The 21880-nt window shown below is 50.3% G+C and overlaps 1 protein-coding gene across 3 annotated transcripts; it reads right to left on the bottom strand.

The window, feature by feature from the left end:
• Positions 1-266: 266 nt before the first annotated feature.
• Positions 267-18645, bottom strand: LOC144156239 (uncharacterized). Of its 3 annotated transcripts, none has more exons than XM_077688148.1 (2): positions 18423-18645; positions 267-2716 (listed from the first exon to the last, which is right to left on the bottom strand). In XM_077688148.1, the coding sequence occupies exon 2, from the start codon at positions 2705-2707 to the stop codon at positions 2075-2077; it is 633 nt and encodes a 210-aa protein (XP_077544274.1). In that variant the 5' UTR covers positions 2708-2716; positions 18423-18645; the 3' UTR covers positions 267-2074. The 3 variants fall into 3 exon arrangements, with proteins under 3 accessions (XP_077544274.1, XP_077544273.1, XP_077544275.1); XM_077688147.1 differs by lacking the exon at positions 18423-18645 and adding an exon at positions 2900-3056; XM_077688149.1 differs by lacking the exon at positions 18423-18645 and having other exon boundaries at positions 267-2851.
• Positions 18646-21880: the final 3235 nt, after the last annotated feature.

Here is a 21880-nt window from a genome sequence, read left to right on the forward strand (position 1 = left end):
GCTGCCGATACTTCATCATTATAATCATCATCATATCGCTCATATTCGACTGATACTATGATGGTGATGATAGCAGTTTATTGGCGCAAGGATAACTGAGGCCAACGAGCGCCAATGTTCTGTGATTTCCGCTTAGGCGCATGTTGACAAATAAAAAGTTGCTGCGTGAAAAAACTTGAAATAGCTAACGCTAGCTGCGGTACAGGGCCAGGTTAAAGCGATGTGACATACACAGTAATAAAAACACGAGAAGGAAAACGACGGGCTTTGTGTCAACCGACAAATATCACAGTTCAGGTTTTATTGATGCCGCTCAATGTCCATTACACAAGAGGGAAAAAAGAACGGACGACTCATGGATATATATTATTGTACGATAAATAACACTGCTCACGAAGCAAGCACACTCCCTTCGTAAAATATCACTCATACAACGGTACCTCCAGAGTTATCTCTCACTGAAAAAGAAAGTGGCATGGCAGGCATGCTACCTTGCGATCCTCCCAAGGTAGCGTGCGTGATCATGGCACTCAGTACCACGAACGAAGCAAACAGTCTGTGCAGAGCTGAGCTGCAACTATGGAACAGTTTCACACGCATACGCAAATTTGTTTTTTTCTTACCTAACATTAGGAACATAGCACGGAAACGAGCGGCCAATAATAGCCAACGTGGGTGCATATAACAGCGTCTCCTTAGCGTGCTTTAATGTTCTTTTGCTGAACAACGCAACAAAAAACGCGCATAGTGAAGCGACACAAATAATAGCCCAAATGCTAGCCGCCGCGCCGTGACGACACAAACCGGTAGCCGCAAAGTACCAGAGGCCTTTCACAAAGCTGACAACGCACGCACTGTTGTGCTGCAAGCCACGCACTTGCTAGGTTAGGATCTAACTGCGGGCTTAACGCAGTGCTCAAAGCCACAGCAATGAATGCATTGCATGATGCTGAGAGTAGTTGCGCCATACCGAGCACAACCATTACAATTCCGCATACACTTCACTAAAGCCTCCTCCTCGTCCAGTTCGCAGCAACTGAAAGAAACCGAACAGAGTTCGCACGTCCCCTAAAAAAGAGGCATAGAACAAGGCCGGCTACGAGGCACATAATGACGAAACTGCACGTCAGGCTAACAGAAGGGGCGAAATAGACATCGCACTTCCTCCTCGATGCATTCAGCGAGACGCGATCTCTGCGCCTGCATAGCGCTCGCGCGCTCGGCTGCCGCCTAAACTTGGCTGCGATTCGTGAAGAAAGCGAAGCTCAACCTTAGTGAGCAAAAAAGCGAGGCGGAGCTAATTCGGTGCCGGCAATACGCGGGAAATACGCGCCTGCCATTCAGCATAACCTTGAGCTGATGGGCCCGGAGACAGCGGCCAAAATCAGGCGCACACGAAAGCAGGATAAAACAGTGCACGCGATCAGGGATCTCACTCGCTCAGTGACCGCGAGGAAAGCGTGATAGAGTGACAGTGCTTTGACTGCAGCGTCACTGAGATCGGAGATAGTTGGGGGCCATGTGGTGCGACAGAGACCGAAGCAACGGTGGCATCGCGTTCGATCTTTACGGCGGAAAAACGAGAAAAGTGCGCCTTCATGCCCCCAGTGCACAGTCGACTGCGTGCGCATAAAGGCAGCGAAGGAGCTCAGAGGGGCCCAAGCATTTTTTTTACAGCAGACCACACAGAATTACCACGGCGCAGCGAATAGTTCGAGGGATGACATGTAGCGTTGCAAGTACAACTTGGCAATCGCTCGAACTGATGTGATGAGGGTGGCTTAACTTAACAGTCAGTACGGGCGGTCGCTCATTAGACTATATTTGTGATCGGTACATGGCTAACTGGAATATGAAGTTGCTCAAAAAACGAAGGTTTCGAGGGAATCGCTTAGACGTGCGTCGCCGTGGCCAAAGCGAAATGGCCGAAAAAGAGAACAGCTCGTAACCACATGAAACCGGCGTGAATATAGGCGAGGAAGTGATGCCGAAACGACCAGCGTCGTAACATAGCAGGCAGGGGAGCCTACACACAGCCTTCCTTGCCGTGCGCGCGCAGAAAAGCAGCGCCGTATCACAGGTTATTGATATTGTACGAGTCCACAAGCTCACGTATGATGTTATCAAAGAGGGCAACCAACTCGTCCTCGATGTCAAAGCGGAAGGCCCCGCGGAAGAGCAGCGACAGCAGGTCGCCCTGCGCCTGGAACACGCGCAGGCCGCTGAAAGTCACGTTCATGTCCTTCATGTCGCGGGCCTCGACGGTCTGCAGCTCCAGTCGGCCCTTGCCCTCGTGGATGAGCTCGACGACCAGCTCGAGAGATTCCACCGCGATGTCGAGCTCGGCGCGCTCGCTGCGCGCGCCGAATGACACGTTCGCATTGTAGTGGATGACCAGCTGGCTCAGGGGAAGGTCGGCCTGGATGACCGGAGAGCCCGACTGGAAGTCGTCGGCCGGCGCCAGGTTGACAATTCGGACGCTGCCGATGCTGCGAAGAGTGCCGTTGGCGAGGGCCGCCTGGCCGTTGAAGGAGCCGACGCCGACGCGGAACACGCGGTCTTCGAGCGCGACATCGCGCAGCGGCGTCGTCTCGAGGCTGGAGAGGACCGCTCGCGCAGCGACCAGGCCTTCGATGCCGGACGGCTTGGGCACGCCACGCTCCACGCACGTCAGGAGGAGGCACAGTGCGAGCACTCCGCTGCTCATCGCCGCCACCTGGGAGAAGGAAAACGGAGCATGATAGCGACGATCGTCCCGACGGTCGTCGGGCTACTGCCGCCGGCGAAGGCTGGCCGCGGGGAAGAAAAACACTCCTCCTCGCGCTCGACAGCTGAGCCCAAGGTCGACCTTTGGCTGGGAAACACGGCGCGGCAGATTGGGCATGCACCGGACGCTTACCTGGTGCCGCCGACCTGCGGGCAGCTCTGCTGCGGCCGGAAGGCGGCGGCGGCCCCGTGGTCAGCGTCTGCGGTGCAACCTGTTTGGTCCGCGCGCGCTGCCAAGACTCGCTCCCCCGCTCTCCGCTTGCGCTTGCGCACACCGATGACAAGCCAGATAGCGGCAGGGAAAATAGCTGGCGTGCCGAGCTGCCGTCGCGCTGCTGCACACGCGTCTCTTTTCCGATCGGCCATCTATTCTCTCGCCTTCTTCCTCTTTCAATCAGGACGCGCGCCCGCAGCAGAGAACGGTGTTGGCCAGCGCAGCGTGGTAGGCGGAGAGCAGCGTTCGTTTCCCCCAAACAGGGTGCATGCGGATGCGCGCCATTAATGCACTAGTTATTGCGTCGCCCCCCTTCGCATTCGTAGGTTACACATCGCGGAACTCCGAAACGCACCGAAATACGCCGGGGAGGCGGAATGGACCGACCGCTCACGACTACCACCGTATCACTGCTGCTATCTGCCACGCGGTTAAGATTGGATAGGAAAAAGTTTTTATTGGGCCGGCGGTTAAAGAAAAAAATCTTGTGTTGTGAGGTCACTGGGACTGAAACTGAGGGCGGATATCTAAAGTGATCGTACGACCCGATTTAGGCGGGACAGCTTCCGGTTTTCGGGCTGTGGTACGGCTAGAGTGAACTAAAATTAGTGAACTAGAGTGAACTAGAGTTCCCTCTAGTACGGCTGTCCCGGCAGCCTGGTTGTGGGACAGATTTTTGTTTCGCCTTCGGCCGAAAGTACAGACAACTTGTATCAAACCCTTAGTTACGAACAGCTGAAGGAATTAAAGTGCCAGAAAACAAAAATCCGTTTGAGGAACTTCAAGAAAACAGCGGAAATGACGGGACTAGGCAAGAAACACAACACAACGCCTGTGTTGTGCGTCTTTTGCTTACTCCCAAATTCTGAGCTGTTTTCTTGAAGTTACAGTGTACTAACAAGCCATTCAGCACACCCTTCTGCGTTTGAGGAACAGGTGGGTGGACGTTCCTCAAGCACTTCGATACAAATGACGTGTCTTGCAACAATATCAAGGCAATCGTCGAATACGCCATGTACTTTCCAGGCACAAACGTACCAATGCAACGGGAGACTTTCCTGATTAATAAAATGTGGACTGCAGAGATGAGCAGATTTGTCCACACTCAAAGCAATGCTTTTGCTTAAAGCGGAATCTGCACATGACGTGTGCGAGGTGCTATAGACACATTGGAAAAAATGAAGAACTGATGAGCGCAATTGATAAAAGCAAGAAGTATCAATTAATGGCCACGAAAATACTTGGAGGACCAGAAAGGCGCACGGCGCAGATGTAGTGATACAAAGTGCAATCTGTCATTTAAGCTATGTGCCACGTTCTTCCTTACAACACCCCTCCTCCTCCCCTATCCTCCGTACCTCTTTGGTGTCCGAGGAATTCCGAGGAATATGGTCACTGTAGTTGAGACGGATGAGTACGCGGCCGAAATGAGTAGTGTTTACCTTGCGGCCGATCAAACCCCCCCCCCTGTTACATTTGTTTTTAATTACACATTTTGATAAATCAGTCCTGACATAATGGTTTTCCGTAGTGTCCTGGAAGGAACGGGTTATGGGTGGCAACTTTACCTCAGATATGGAACCTGTGCGATCACTACACCATGCGCGTTTAGAGTAACTCTGGTGCTGGCAAAAAAGCACATCAAAATGGTAACAGCATGGACTACTTCTTTTCCCGACACACTCGAGGAAGGAGGGAATAATGGGGAAGTAAAAGTACAGTACTGAAAGGACCAGCTGGGCTCGTGATGTCTTAACGGTAACTATAAAGACGAGACGGAAATGGCTTTCAGGGCGACGAAGAGAGGGAAAGACGCAGGGGACGAAGGAATGACCGCGGGTTTACTAAATAATGGCTGAGATAGGAAAGCTAGCAAAATCATTCTTAGAATGCCCGAGTGCATTAACGGTGACACCGGCCTGGAAACGCGATTCCAAGTCACGAGGAATTAGACGATGTCAAAGTGCTCAACAATTCCGGACCCATCAGCCGCACTTTCTGTTGTATACAAGTTGTTTACACATGTAATTGTTAACTGCATAGGCAACGTCATAAATTCTCATCAACCCAAGGAACAAGCTGGTCTTAGGAAAGGCTGCTCAACAATGGATCACATTCGTGACATCAGCCAGGTGATAGAGAAATCTGGGGAGCACAATTAACTCCCTTACATGGCATTGATCGGCTACAAAAAAGCGTATTCAATACACAGCCACAGGTATGAAATTACTGAAAGACCAAGGAATAAAGGAGGCTTGTATAGGGCTGTTGGACGACGTATACAGTGAGCGAATGGACGCGACAATCCTTTATACGAAGAGCGAGAGGTTCCCCGTCAGGAGGGGCGGCAGACGAAGAGACATCGATTCTCCGAACTTATTTTTTACAGTGTGAGGGATAATTATGAAGTTCGACTGGGAGAAGCCAAAGATACGAGTTAATGGAGGGTATTTGAGTCATTTGAGATGTGATTTGATTGATTGATTGCAGGGTTTAACGCGCCGACGCAACGCAGGCGATGAGGCGCGCCGTAGTGGAGGGCTCCGGACTAATTTTGACCACCTGGGGATCTTTAACGTGCGCCGAAATCTCGCACACACGGGCGTTTTTGCTTTTCGCCTCCATCAGAAAAGCGGCTGCCGCGGCCGGAAAACGAACCCGCGTCCCATTTGAGATGCGCGGGTGACATCGTCTTGTTCACCAGCAAGAAGAGGGCCTGGACGGCAAGTCACAGCCTGGGTATCCCGTAATAGGGATGCCCTCCACCGGGCGAGCGGCCCTGCACTTACACTCATCAATAAATCTTTACTCTCTTTCTCTCTCTCTCTTTCTCTCAGTGGTTCGGGAGATGACATATAAGGAATACTTCAGGAACCGTACTCAGAAATCTCAGTCGTACACGGAATAAAGGTAAATATGAAGAAAGCGAAAACGACGCTAAATACACATGTAGAAAGCCTCTACTTCCATCTATCGGTGATTAAATGGTTGAAGAGGTGGATCAGTATAACTATTTTGACACGTTATTTGTCCTAATACAAACGACGAGAACGACATCAGGTGTAAAATTAGTATAAGCTGGGCTGCATTCGGCAAGCAATCTCAAGCCATGAATACAGCTTCGATGTCTGCTCTCAACATGGCGTTCAGCTGTTTTGTGATACCCCCCCTTTCTCGCCCCCCCCCCCCCCCCCCCATAAAAAAGAATGCGGTCAAGAGGTCATGTATACATAGTGTACCTTGACGTTACCTCAAAGTTTTTATTTTTAATTTTGAGTTCATTCCTTGTTTATCATTTTTGTTTTGTATTAGTTTTTGTTGCTGTTTTTGTGTTCCGTTTTTTCATCCTTTCGTTTTCTCCTTCTGTCCCGTTTTTTATGCGAAGAAACGTTCTGCTTTGACCGCGATAATGCAGGACGGAGGGAATTTTTCTTTTTGCCTATTGTTTCGAACCGTTCAAGGGATAAATATAATTGTCTGCCAGAAACACAAACGCTCATCTTAGATTGAAAAGAAGATTTTCAGATTTTCCGCGCCTTGTGCGATTCAGGCAGTATCGAGAGCTGAAACACGTCGGCAGTATGCGGGATAAATGCCCGGGCTGACATTGAAAAAATACTACGATCGTTTTGAAATTGATTTCGCGCCATTCGAAATCGGTGCGCCAGTGGCGATAGCGTCCCGCAACAGGTGCTGCTCTGACTGCAGGCACCTGTTGGGAAATGTGGCGAACAATGCAGTTTCTTACCGGGTTGTCTCCGACTTCGGAGAACCGCGCGGCATGGCACCGGGGGATGCTTGTCATCTACGTTTTATTCTTTCTGTTGTTGGCTGTTACATGCAACTGCTGGCTTCTAGCTTCTGTATAGGACCTCAACAGCACCATTTCGCCGGAAAACGTGTTCCTTAATTGTACAGCTCGGCAAGAAAAACAAAACAGCGTCCGCTCAATGCGTGTTCCGCATAAAACACCATGGATGCCGCTGTGCGCCTGTTTATCCTGGTGTACTCACATCGGCATTAGCGCTCTCTTATGCAGGACTGATGTCCAGGAAACTGGAATGAATCAAGCCTCCTATCTCCTAACTCGCTTCTCCATAGAGGCAAAAGGGCCAGTTCGTAGAAGTAATAATTTTACTGCTCCCATCTTGCACTCGCAATGTCCTTTGCGCTACGTCGCAAGTTGTTCGGAAGCGACGAGCTGTAGGCCACAGAAAGCTGACTGAATGGAAATGTATCATAGTTTTATTGGTTCTGTAAAGAAATGATGCCGTGGTAGTGCATGGAATTCTGCTGTATACGATGCGGATAAGGGTGTGAGGCACATACAGCGCGCTAATACACTTACTTCGGACGTTCAAGAGGGTTCCACCGGTATGCTGTACGCAGCAGAGTGGTCAGATACTTTTGTTGGTGTTTCTTGGGACAGCTTGAGCTTTAACAACCAGTACCCTATCGTGTGGTGTTCTTAGTGAATGTGACAGTATCAATCTCGCTTGTGGCGCTTTTATAGCCACTATGTCTTAGGAACAACAAGGAGGGTGGCTTCATCCGGTTTGTTGCATCCACTGTATTGAGTGGATGTCTTCATGCCTATTAATGTACCTTTATGCTTCTGGTGACTTGTTTGCGGTAGTGTCATTAAAACACAATAGCATAGCAGGTTCATCCACGTCAGTTGGCCGGACGGTCACCGGGCAGATAGAGAGAGCTGGGTTAGCTGCAAACAAAACGCTGTCGCTTTCTCCTCATTTGCGTGGTAAAGTGCAATACGCAAGCAATAAACGAAGTTTTAAGTTGACAGGTATTTCATCGGTGTTTGTGTAGCAGCTGCAGTATGCGGCCGGCAGACGTCGCATGGAACAGTCCTGAATCTAGCAGTCGCCTCATTTGATAGCGGAGCCCGGTCGTTTCGCTTGCAGTACAGTGATACACCCGCCTATTTAAATTCCAATAGCAGGTACGGAGCAGCCGGGCTACTCTGCGGTGGAGGAGGTCGCTTTGGCCGGGAGAACTTGCTCCTAATCTGCTAATGGAACGCTGGCCGCCCCACGGGAGCAACCTGCACGAACTGGTCGTGCGGGAATGGCCAGGAAGTGCCAGAGAGCTCACCTCACAACGGCCTCTTCGAGGCAATGCACCGCAGCTGAATAGAAATGTCGTCTCGCTTCTCGGCCAGTTATCCCCTTTACGCTCTATGCTGTCAGCACGTGGCATGGGGATCCATACCGGTAGCCGTCGCTTCGCACCGTACATTCTTGTGCTCATTGATTGATTGGTTTAACGCGCCGACGCAACGCAGGCGATGAGGCGCGCCGTAGTACCCTGGATTAATTTTGACCCCCTGGGGATCTTTAGAGTGCGCCCAAATCTCGTACACACCGGCGTTTTTGCTTTTCGCCTCCATCAGTAAAGCGGCCGCCGCGACCGGGAATCGAACCCGCGTCCTCGGGCTCAGCAGCACAACGCCTTAGCCACTGAGCCACCGCGGCAGGAAGTTCTTGTGCTCAGACCAAGCTGTTAATACGTGTAAATTTAATGCACAGGTGGCCTCCTGCGATGAAAAAATCTTCCCCCTCTCCTCGTTTTACTACGGTCGAACAAGACCAACAGGATGCGAAGCACCAACTTTTGAAATGCTGTGAATTATTGGGTTCTGTGGCTAACCCGAAACGGCAACCCCAGACTTAATAACAACCCTTTCGTTTAATTATCAGACAAGGAAATTTATTCTGATTCTGGTACAGTGCAATACATCTATCCAGATTTTCGGTGTAGTGCACACACGAGAGAGAATTCCCAATGCACACTGTTTCGGCAGGGACACGAAGGCCAGTTGGCGCGGTCCAATGTATACACACTGGACAAGGGAGGCACGTCGGCTAAAGCCGGCCGGAAGCAGGAAGTACTTCCCGACTCCTGCGGAGTTCTGACAGAATCTGCTGATATTGGTGAAGGAGCGACCTCCTCGTGACCTGCCATTGGAAGAAGCTGCGAGCGCTCCACATCTGCAACACTTGCTCCAAACTGGGAAGAAGACCTTGCCTCCGGAGGTGTTCCGTACCTGCTATTGGTTGGCCTCACGTGACAATATCGACGGGTGACAAAAGTTGGCCAAAGAGGCTTCATTCGACCCCCCTATTCGAAAATCACTTACAGCGGAAAGTTAGCGTGAGCGAAAGTTAGCGTTAATGGAGCGCGGCCCCTTACAGAATTTTGGAACTTGAAGTGTGTTTGGGGATCCTTAGACGACGCTGCAGGCTGGAGCTGAGCAAAGGAAAACTATTGATGGATTGGCTGTCGGCACTATGTATACATTTACGATAGTCGGCAATGAATAGAGCTATCGCCACCGCCTTGGAACGTTGGCGCCGCTACAGCGGTCATAAGCTGTAGACTCATGTCTCCGTACATAAGGAATAGAACTGTCACAGCACAACGATCTTCCCTATGTTCACCCCTTCCCCAGTGGACAATTTTCTAAAGGCAATGTTTCAAAACTTAGGAGAAATAACAGAAACGAAATCCTCGACCCGCCGCTCTCATATGCCGTCTTATAAGCAGGGGCGCAAATATGTATTCGTTCATCCTAGAAACGCGGTCGCGGGTTCGATTCCCGGCCGCGGCGGCCGCTTTTCTGATGGAGGCGAAAAGCAAAAACGCCCGTGTGTACGAGATTTCGGCGCACGTTAAAGATCCCCAGGTGGTCAAAATTAATCCGGAGCCCTCCACTACGGCGCGCCTCATCGCCTGCGTTGCGTCGGCGCGTTAAAACCCTACAATCAATCAATCAATCCTAGAAACGCGTTCCACCGAAAATACGGTACCTCATGTTTGTAAAGTTACGTCTTCAGCAAAGAAATCAACCACAACCATTGGGGTGGCTATTTGAACCAATTTGATGACTACTTGGACGAATCAGCGTCAGCAGGATTTAGTCTCGAGTCGAGCAAAAACGTTGCATCCCGGGTAGTAGAGGGAGAGGGAGGGGAGAGGGAAAGTGCTGGTGTGGCCTGGGGGGGTCAAGTGCCATTTTGCACCTCGCCCCTGCCAACGCCCATGCTTGGACGTAGTCGAAAAACAGTCAACGAAACGTTGACAACCTACAAGAAAACTGGTTGAGAACTCACCAACGATAACTTTAGACAACATGTCAACGAGATTGCCTCTCAACGAAATGTTTATGATTTTTCCAGCTGTTCAACGGCTCTCTGGATGCTCCAAATTAGTGAACGCTTCTGGGTCCAGGTCAAGGACTGAATTTTAACAGCAGAGCTGTTTGAACTCTTGGTTGCGCCATCAATGAACCGAAAAAAATGCAAAGAAAATGCCAAACGCACGTGGGTGTACCTCTCGTGATCTTCCTTGTAACATGGCATGCACCCACGAGGCGGATAGGCCAGGAAGAGGTCCGACGTCTTCGTCACCGAACGACTCTTCTGTCCCGCTCTTATCAGTGCCCAGCAACAACTTACACTCGGTCGTCTGCTCCTGCTACGCCTGTCCCACCTGTGTCATTGCCAGCTGGCAAGCTGTCTCCAATCGAGCTCATCCATTTTGTGGCGCAGCAACTGCAACAGCTCTCGTCCGTTTTTCTGAGTCACCTTTCATCGTTGCAGTGATCCAAACGAACCACAAGTGCGTGCTCCAGTGGAACTGCCGAGGACTCGAAAATAAGGCTGGGGAGCTTCGCTACCGTATGCTTACCGGAGGTCTCCCCGTTTGGGCTATGCTCCTGCAAGAGACCACCTCTCTTCCGAGTCTCACCGGGTTCAACGGCTACACCTCGTCCACCATTCTGGATCGTCGGTGTAGCACAGTGAATGAACCTCCAGGCAAGGCTGCTGTCTATGTCGCCAGCTGTTACCCCCAGGCTCAGCAGAAATTAGAACCGTGGTGCAGTGAATGGCAGGAGGTAGTGGCCGTGTTAGTGCGCCTCCCTCAAACTGATATCATACTGGTGTCATGTTACGTGCGCCCGCACAGCGGACGTTCCCCCGTGTTGCGTCTCGGTTGGATTGAAAATCTCCTTCGCGCGCACCCGGGGTGCGCAGTGCTGGTAGGTGGAGATTTCAACGCGCCGCATCCGACTTGGGGATACCCCTACTCAAGCACACGAGGAGGTATTGTGTTGGACGCGTTCACCGATGCGCACTTTGTACTCGTTAACCCGGTCGACACTCCAACTCGTCGACGTGACCACCCGCGCAGCCCTTCGTACTCCCCTGATCTTTCTTGGTGTCTTGGAGCGCAGCCTGTGTCCTGGGATCGGGAGCCGGACTGCTGGGGCAGCTGATCATTCTCCTATCCGCATCGGCTTGGCTCCCGTTGTAAAACGTCCGCACCGCCGCCGCTGCTTGGTACAGACTGGGACTCGTTTCGGAGAGCTCTGAACACCTCAGTTCATGAAGACACATCTGATCCCCTGTATGTGCTACGTGCCACCCTTCGGGATGCCATGCGGACTTCTTGGGTAGAAGAAAACAAGCCAACACCAGACCTACATCGCTTAAATTTTTGGGCTGCTCGTCACCGAGCGGAACTGGCAGCCAATAGAGATCCTTCAAATCTGGTTGCACCGTCTTACGGCTGCAGCTCACCGCCATGAGAAGTCTCTATCTCGGGAACGGTGGCTGGACTGGTGTGCCTCACTAGGGCCATCCTCTACCACTGCGTCTATCTGGCGCACTTTTCTTGGTTTGGAGCTCGGTGGACGCACCCAAGAACTGGCTGCCACTGCGTGCCTCGCGTCTGGTCGGACTCTGTGCAATATTGCTCCGCAAGTGGCCAAGGAGTTCTTCCCGAAGTACGACCAAGCTCCACCACCATTTGCCTGCCCACCTATTCTGCCACCAGAGGTTGGTTCGCCTCCCAGTCAGGAAGACCTTGACGGGATTCAGGCACCATTCACCGTGGCTGAGTTTCTGGCGGCAAAAGATAAGGCGAAGTTAAGCACAGCACCAGGTTCGGACGGTGTGACTTACGAAGCGTTCAAGAACATCGATGGTCCCAGTCTACAGTGGCTACTCGACTGGCTGAACACTATCTTGGCCTCTAGTGACGTTCCCGTCACCTTGAAGCACGCCGAAGTAGCGCCGATACCGAAACCCGTGAAGCCTCCTGACCATCTGACTAATCTTCGCCCAATCGCACTAACATCGACCGTTTGTAAGCTCCTTGAACGGATGCTAGCCACGCGCCTTGCATGGTGGCTAGAACGATACGGATGGCACCACCCGGCTCAGATTGGGTTTCGTACGCACCTGGGCACACAAGACGGCCTAGGCCACCTCTCATCTATTGTGCTCTTAGGTGGCAGATCGAACAAAATCCGCACGATCCTGGCTATGGACTTCCAAAAGGCCTACGACAACGTGAGCCACTCTGCAATAATCAGTATTCTACATTGGCTCCTCCTTCCAATAGGAATATGTCGTTTCGTAGCGTCTTTTCTTCAGAGCCGCTCCTTCTCCATCCGCATTGGAAAAGAAGGCGTGGGACAATATATGTTTCGAAGCGAGGCGTGCCTGAAGGCTCTGTGCTGTCTCCAGTGCTATTTAACGTGGCCATGCTGCCTTTGACAGGGGGGCTGGCTGAAATACGGGACACCTTCTTCCTCGTATATGCAGACGATGTGGCTGTGCACAATCAAATGCACTGGCAACAGGCAGGTCTGCAGACTGCCTTGGTGGTGCTCATGGTGGTGCTCAATCAATGGATTGAATCTGTCCCCTTCAAAGACTACATACATGTCAGTCACCAATCGTAGGGGCCGACGGCGGTTGTCGCAGACACCAATATGCCTGTCCTTGAATGGGGAACCCCTGGATACTGCTGCCCAAATTCGTGTATTGGGCTTAGAAATAAGCGCAGCAGGTTCGGCAGCTTTATGAATCCGTTCCACTCGACAAAAAGCTGCCAGCATGCTACACTTGTTCCACCGCATCAGCCAGAAGTCAGGGGGTGCCTGCTCCCGTGTCTTGCGTGTATTAGTGCGGGTAGTCTTTCCGCCTCGTATCGTCTACCAAGCCTAGTTCCAGCATCTCACTTTGTGCGACTGCGATAGTTTGGAAACCGCAAACAAAGAATCAATGCGAGTGATCACCGGCCTTACTCGCATGCCCTGCATTCCGACCCTGCAAGCGGAGGCACAAATTAACACATTGGTCGAACGAATACCAGCGTCGATCGGCTCGTCTTCTAAAAACTAAATCGATTCCTGCCGCCGCCGCACTAGCGCACTACTATGACCCCGCATCACCTCTGAAATTGCGTCCAGCTGAGCCACCGCCATGGCACCACCCACAGGTCCTTGACAACCGGCCTCTCGGACGTATAAAAAGTATTCGCCCAGGGCAGCAGACCAACCAGCCCCTCCATATCGACACACCAGATGGCCCCCAGGCCAATGTGGATGCAGGGGTGGACAATGGCATCAAGCTGGTCGCCATCCAGGATGGATTGTGTGCCCTAGGCCCTCGTCTATGTGTTGCCCCGCCGTCTTGCCTGATCATCTACAACGATTCAACACAGGCTACTCGCGAGATACGGCGTGTATACAGCACATTGGGCATTACATGTCATGTGCACCGGATACTGCAATCGTTCCCGTGCCGTGTTCGCATCCTCTGGACCCGCCGTAGCACGCCCACCCACGTCGAGGCCGACTTGGCTCCTCATCCTCCCACCCACGTCGAGGCCGACTTGGCTGCTCATCCTCCGCAAGCTATGTACCCGCTCCCGCTTCTGCAGCTGTCCCTGCAAGACGCTCTTCTAATCAAAAAAGAGTCTCTTCGGCGCTCCACGCGTGCCCTTCTTCCTCCGCGTGGGACTGACCTTCCTGGTGACTTAACCAGCCATGAAGATGTCACGCTCCGGAGAATTCGCCTGGTCGTTGCACTGACACCTGCTGTTCGTGCAACATGGACTTCTAGCCTTGAGGTTACCTATGCAACTTGCCCCTACTGCCCTGTTTCCGCTGCGGAAGCGACATTAGACCCCCTCCTGGGGACATGTCCTGGACTACAACGAGCCCGAACCCGGCACATGGTAGCCCCACTACACCGACCAGGCCGCCCGCCCGATATTCATCGGTGGACGCATGGTCTTCTTTGCAGGCAGCTCTTGGACTTTCTTGCTGAAACTGGCCTATATGGCATTCTGTAGTGCATGAAGCCGCTTGTTGTTGTTGTTCCTTCACAAAATGGCGCATACCCAATCAGGAGATCGGCCAAACATCAGTTGCTAATTCGAATGAGATTTCTGCCTAGGTGGATGATTCAAGGAAAGTTAGAAAATTTTGGAAGCTTTTTTCTTCTTGTTTTTGAGGAATCGAGATTGGAAATTAGTCAAAATTGAAACAAAATAAATAGAGAAAGAAAGAAAGAAAGACGAAGAAGAAGAAGAAGAAGAAGAAGAAGAAGAAGAAGAAGAAGAAGGAGGAGGAGGAGGAGGAGAATGAGGACGAGGAGAATAATAATTATTAAAAAAAGAAAAAAAAACGGCAATGGAAACGTTTGGAGGGCTCTGGTGCCTCCTGCCACTTTGTTTTTTTTTCTTTCAATTCCTTTGATGCCCTGGGGAAAAATGGCTCAATAAAAAACAAAAGAAATCGGCCGTAAGGAGGGCTCACGCGGACGCTACATGAAAGTGTAAATTATAATTTTAAGCATTTCAATGAATAAAGAGGATATAATCACAAGCGAGAATTGGTTGCGCCGTCAATGAACAAAACGCACGCGCCACCTGTCTTCTGCTCCGGACGTCACATGCCGCACTAATCATGCCGAGACTTCGCTAGTTGCTGCGGCCGCCAAGCGTATATCTCTAGTTTAAAATGCGAACGGCTCGGATATGTGTGGGCTTCTTCCTTCTAAGCCGCCTTCTCCCTTAGAAGTAAGCCGCTGGCTTCCTCTTTCTATGAAGGAGAATAGTGCAGGCTTTCAACGGCGAGGGAGAACTCGACGAAGACTTTTCGGCGGCGGATGAAGAAGTATAAAAGGATCGAAGAGGGCACTATACAAATAAAGCACTTATATACTTTACTTTCTGGTTGATTTGACCTTCTGCTGACAAATGCCATATATATATATATATATATATATATATATATATATATATATATATATATATATATATATATATATATATATATATGATTTGGAAATGAGGGGCTCGTTAGGAAAATACAGAAAGAAATGCCGGCGGCAGTCTCCAACGTTGCCTCCTTTGGCGTTGTAGACTGCCGGCATTTCTTTCTGTATATATATATATATATATATATATATATATATATATATATATATATATATATATATATATATACTGTTAAGAGAAAAGGTTCCTGGCTATAAGGTTAACTGTACGATACAGAATGATCCTTATTGACTTATATGGCGCTCGTCGAGTTTAGCTTAGTGAGACGAACACAGCTCTGCTGTGACATCAGGCTCGCACGCTTGTGAAAGCTGCTCTTCGTCTGTTTGTCTGTCTGTCTGTCTGTTTCCTAGTCAGCCACAAAATTAATTTAAGAAGCGGATGGTAGATCATTGACTCAGGAGTGTGTCGCATACTGCTGATCGTGCTGGTGACCCACTGCAAATGACCTACCGGTGACCTGCTGATAGTCCACCAGCGGAGCCACTGGTGAACGACGTGCAGAAGTGCATGGGCCAGCGCCTTGCCAAGTTCACCAAAGGCGTTGCAGCGTTTTCGCACTAGTGTCCACTAGGGAAACTAGTTGATACTAATCTGAATACTTGGATAGGCTGCGAAATACGAGACTATCAACGAGAATAATGAATAGCGAGGTAAATTGCAGAAAAGCTGCAGCCTTTCGACGTCATTTACACTGAAGCAAGCGTATACGTGGCCTATGTTTGTGCAGCATTTCTATGAGACAGGTTTTTGAGGAATTGTCCGATGACCCTCTTCACTGCCTAACAAAATCACCACCCAAGGTCTTTAGCACCATATTTTGCCAAAACAGATGCCTATCGATCTAAATTTTTTCCTCACACAGTGCCTGAATAAAACTACCAGAGCGATGACGCTTGCCGCCACGTAGCATGGCGTACATTTTCCCATTGTGTCATTTTGTTATTTACATATGTTCGTGATGTAAAGCAGTTCATCGTTTTGCTGATTGTGATTTGTGATTGTCCGCCCTGCTTGGAGCACACATTTTGGTGTCCAGTATGTACTAAATAAATAAATAAAATTAACTTTAGTATCACCAGTAGAATTACGCAGATAATTTGGCGATACTCCACATCTAATAATGCTACATTAATAGCTTGACAGTTGTCTCGGGCTATGTTCAGACTACCGACGTAAAAGGCATACCGTGATCTATGGACGTAGAAAAAAGGGCATGTCACGCAGTTCGGTTGGCTGAGACGAGAAATGACGTCATTCTTTAAAGTTGCGGCAACAGTATGAACCCGGCCTCAGCAGCACGCCCAGTACTCCATTGCTGTGCGCTACCGATTGTTCTTTTCGCTATCAGGGCATGATATCGATAGTACTCGCGATAGTTTTACGTCACCACAGCAGCCAAAATACACAGAAATATATGATTTAGAACGCCAATTACGGCGATGAAGTATGGCAAACTCGATTTGAGCATGGTAAAAAAAAGAAAAATCAAAGCCAGCTTGCACAACGGTGCAAGCCTGATGTCACAGCAGAGCTGTGTTCGTCTCACTAAGCTAACCTCGACGAGCGCCATACAAGTCACTGAGGACCATTTACCTCGTGTATATATATATGGCACTCGTTAGCAGAAGAATAAATCGAACGCAAAGTAAAGTATAGAAGGGCTATATTTGTATAGTACCCTCTTCAGTCCTCGTGTACGCCGCCGCAAAGTCTTTGTCGAGTGCTCCCTCGCCGTTGAAGGCCTGCACTACTTCTCCTTCTTAGAAGGTGGCTTAGAAGGAAGAAGAGGAAGCCCACACAGCTAAACAAGCCGAGCCTCTCTCATTTTACACAAAGAGATCCGCTTGGCCGCGGTACCAGCTAGCGAGGTCCCGGCGTAATCAGTGTGGCATGTGACGGCAGGAGCAGGCGACAAGTGCTGCGCGCGTTTCTGTTCATTGACGGCGCAAACAATTCTCGCTTGTGATTGCATGTTCTTTCTTCATTCAGATGCTTAAGCTTTTGATTGATTGATTGATTGATTGATTGTGGGGTTTAACGCGCCGACGCAACGCAGGCGATGACGCGCGCCGTAGTGGAGGGCTCCGGGTTAATTTTGACCACCTGAGGACCTTTAACGTGTGCCGAAATCTCGAGCACACGGACGTTTTCGCTTTTCGCCTCCATCAGAAAAGCGGCCGCCGCGGAATGCTTAGTTTCTAATTTACAGTTTTGTGTAGCAGGCGCATTAACCCTCCTTATACGTCCGATTCCTGGCCATTCCCCCACGTGGGTGCGTGCCATGTTGCAAGGAAAATCACGAGACGCACGCCCACGTGCGCTCGGCATTTTCGTGGTATTACCCGCCGCGGTGGCTCAGTGGCTAAGGCGTGGTGCTGCTGAGCACGAGGATGCGGGTTCAACTCCCGGCCGCGGCGGTCGCTTTTCTGATGGAGGCCAAAAGCAAAAACGCTCGCGTGTACGAGATTTTGGCGCTCGTGAAAGATCCCCAAATCGTCAAAATTAATCTGGAGCCCTCCACTACGGCTCGCCTCATCGCCTGCGTTGCGTCGGCGCGTTAAACCACACAATCAATCAATCAATCAATCAATCAATCAATCAATCAATCAATCAATCAATCAATCAATCAATCAATCAATCAATCAACCAATCAATCAATATTCTTGCTGTTTTTTCGTTTCATTGACGGCCCAAACAAGAGCTTAAACAGCTCTGCTGTTGAAATGGGTCTAGGAACTATCGGCGCGCTAAGGCTAACTCATACTGCGCAAGAGCAGAGTGGAGCTGCGCTGGAATCATGTTCGGTAACGGCGGACGCAGCTTTTGCGCATGTCATAAGTTCGCCTTTCCCTGTTCTAAGCTTCTGTAGAGAATATGCATTGGTCTTGGTCTGGAACCTTGCATCGATTACGGCACACACACACACACACAAAAAAAAACTAGCCCGGCATTTCTATACATTGGTCAAAGCGGCAGACTACGGCTGTCGAGCATTTGAAAAAAAAAAAGTATTTTGCACAACTGGTGGCGTAAGGGAAATGAGCTAACGCCATATGCAAACGGCAAGCTCATGAAATGTGAACTAACGCAATTGTTACAGCATACGTGGCAGCAGTGCTTACTCAGCTCTTGTTTCGGCGCAGTTAACTATGCCGTAAAGTTTGATGACACGCTGCCCTTTCATAGTCGATGACACGCTGCCCTTTCATAGTCGATCAATATAGCACTGAAACAACCGCTTGCAGCCTTTCTACACTGTGGAAGGAAAATGGTAGACATTTACCTTGACTGAGAAGGGCACTCCCACTGATGAACCGAGTAGATATTAACGTAAACTTCTGGCCAACAGCGTTGCACAGCCTGTATAGTCAGGCTCGGTGCTTTCGGGCGGCACAGTACACTCGCCTCACACTTCAACGAAAAAAAAAAGTGAAGCTGAAGGCAGGTAACGAGCAAGCTGTAGTTCGCCGTCGTAAAGTGGCAACAGCGAGTGCAGACAGAACGATTGTAAAAGCTGAATAGGAGCTGTCAGGGCTCAGATAGCGCGAGATAAGTGCTCGCATTAACATCCACGGAATGCGATGGATACGGACGTAATCAGCTGATACCCGCAGGCTCAGCGGAAATGGGAAAACAAATAGTATCTGTGACCTTTCTTTTCAAAGACAATTTTAACGGCACCTGTAATTACCGCTATGATCAAGTGCATATCGCGAGCTTTTGGTTTGCGCCCCACAGTCGGCACTGTGCACGTAAGCCGTGCCACCACACAGTAACTGAGAATTTCGTGGGCCAGTTGGTTAGCCTCAGGAAAACTGTGTACCCTGAACGCGTGATTTCGTGGGCTTACGAAAAATTTTTGGGAAACCTAAAGGTCGGAGAGAGAGAGAGAGAGAGAGAGAGAGAGAGAGAGAGAGAGAGAGAGAGAGAGAGCTCTTTATTAGATGAAAGCAGAGAGGTTTGCCGGCATGTTCCCGCCTATACATGCGACTCTGCGGGGATCGGGAGAAGGGAGTAAAGGCCCTAAAAGAAGTAAGGCAGAATAAAGCGGGGAAAAGGAGAGGTTAAAAGAAAAAAGTGAACACGAAGCTCTGCATGGTGACGTCAAAGTCCACACGATCTCACAGGTAAAGTTCTAAATTGTCTCTGCGACGCCGATTCCGTGTAAATAGTCAAATAAGGCAACCAACACTTTTCTCTGGGACGATGGAGAGGGCCAGAGTCCAAGGAGAACTTTCAGAGATATAGATCCGTTGTTGAGGCACTCAACCTTTTCTGCGACGTGATTTCTTTCTTGGATGTATGCCCGACACTCTAGAAGGACAAGCTATACTGTTAAGGGCGATCCACAATTATCGCAATAGGGATTTGCAGTTAGACCGAGGCGATGGCGGTAAGAGTTCGTGAGCGCTGCGTTGAGACGCAACCGGTGCTAAAGAGTGTCAAGCTTACGTGGAATCCGCTCTGGTAGCTTAATTCTGAGTCCAGGGTCTATATGGTGCAAGAAAGGGTGCCGAGTTTCAGGACAAGACCAAAGGCGGTTTCGCTGCTTCGCTAGCGCTGCGGCCTCGTGTTTTGTGAAAAAAATCTTTCTTACATTTCGCAGCTGTAGGCCTCTGCGATCTGCCTCATCCGCTTTCTCGTTGCCGAAAATGCCGCAATGTTCAGGCATCCATTGTAGGGTCACTCGGTGACCGGCGACGTAGGCGAGATGGTGCAGGGACGTGACGTCACGGGATACATGCTCGTGAAGGCTGAAGCAGCTGGCACGCCGTAAGGTTTGCAACGCCGCCTTCGAGTCCGTGAATACAGTCAAACCCGGCTATAACGAACCCGGATAGAGAGAATTATGCTATATATCGAACAAAAATAATTCAGTTACGGAAATACATGGGAAACATATTCCTTATAACGAAGTTCACATCCGATATATCGAATTCTGGGCGCCTAGAATGGCCGCCGAAATGCATGATCTCGGAGCGGCGATTGAGATGTGGATTGGCCGCGACCACGCAGCAAGAGCCGCGACTGAGACATTGCGGCTCGCACGGAGCGACGTGACGCCCAATACTTTCCGCAACTATTTCCGATGCGCGGGACTCGCGATGGAACCCGCCCAGTCAGCGAGTCCGGAACAAGACATCAGCATCGGTGAACTGTGGGAAGAGCTCGCCAACGTTCCCGATGATGTCGCGAGTTAATTCCGTCCGACGCTTGTAATGAAGCTCTTTCGGCAGTCGAAGCGCTCCGCCAATGCTTCTTAGATTTTTGAGGACGTGGACCCGAACTGGTGCAAACAATGTTTCGTGTAGACACTGCTATGCTAGTTGAAGCCGCCAAAATGAAAGTGAAAACAAAAATCACCGTTTTTTTTTTCAACGTGGGCAGTTAAGGCGGAAAGTAGCTTTGATGCTTGCAATAAATGGATTATTTTGGTATGGTAATGGCTACTGTACTGTGTTCGTTTCTGCATACGCTGATGACGGAGTTGGGGAGGGGGCGGGGGGCTCCCGCAGACTGCGAACTCGTAACAATCAGCTCGTTATAGGCGGGTTCGGCTATATCGAACTATTGGATATATCGAACTAATCGTGGTGCATATTGCAGTTCGCTATAAACGGGTTTGACTGTATAGCCCATTCTGCTGGTGGCTGACGAAGAATGTAGCGCAGGGCTTGTTTAAGTGCATGGAGCTCGGCAGACGTGGATGAGGTTGTTCGTTCCAGGCGGTAGGACAAGGCTTTGCCGGTAGACGAAATGAAGACGCCGGAAGAACTACCGTGAGGCGTGGTTGAGCCGTCAGTAAAAATGTGGGCCATATGTGAATACCGGGCATTGATGTGGTCAAGCGCGAGTTGTAGGAGGCGAAATTGTGGCAGAGTTTTCTTGGAGTTGCGACCAGGTATGCTAATGTTTATGCACAGGGGTGAGAAAGTCGAGGGAGGGAAATCAGACGGCATGGTTTGTCGTGCTTGAGGGGGTACAGAAATGTTTATAGAGGTCGGCCATACAGACAATCGTGCAGGTGCCTCTTCAGCGGGAGGAGGTATGCCGGAGGTGCTCCCTGACGTTCATAAGGTGTCACATGGGTGATAACGGTGACGGCCTGCTACGAGACCCGCAACATGTTCTCGGCTCCGTTCAAAGTGAACAAGTTGTGTACCATCGCAGGCGTTATTCGCTTTCAACCGAGGGATGACCATGGCCGGACGGGGGAGTGTGCGGTTTAACAAGTAAAGAATTTAGAGCAGTGTGACACAGGTGTTTTGTGCTGTACTCTTTTCTCCTGCGGACGTTGGACAGACAGGCCGGTGTTTGAATGTTAGATTAAGGGAGCACGTGCCATCGGATAAAAAAAAATTACACCACCTTCCCACGTGGGAACCCTGAGGGGATGCAAAGCCGTGGAGTAGTAGCGTGTTAATTGGTTGTTAGAGTAAAGACACGTGTAGTAGCGTATTAAATGTCTTCTTTATTTATCGAGTAGTGGGGAACGTTTTGCGGCTTCTGGTTCTCGAAGCGAGGAATCCGCTGTTCGGCGCTGGCGTTTCGAAGCGTTGTCACGTTGCCCAACGCCATCTGGATCAGCTACTCGCCGCTGGCGTTTGAAAGCGGCTTCTCGCTCTCGAAGCGAGGAATCCGCTGCTCGACGCTGCCGTTCACGTTCGGCGCCGCGAGCTCTCCTTTGTGCAGCCTTGTCTTCGTAGGCACGAGACGAGCTGAGCGGCGAGGAGGAGAGCG

The sequence above is a fragment of the Haemaphysalis longicornis genome, unplaced genomic scaffold, assembly GCF_048455015.1.
Source record: "Haemaphysalis longicornis isolate Haplotype H1 unplaced genomic scaffold, Haemaphysalis longicornis Haplotype H1 scaffold_1, whole genome shotgun sequence".
Lineage (NCBI taxonomy): Eukaryota > Metazoa > Arthropoda > Arachnida > Ixodida > Ixodidae > Haemaphysalis > Haemaphysalis longicornis.

What these genes read in the sequence shown, in the direction of transcription:
- LOC144156239 (XM_077688148.1), bottom strand. Translation starts at nt 2,707, where the DNA reads ATGAGCAGCGGAGTGCTCGCACTGTGCCTCCTCCTGACGTGCGTGGAG.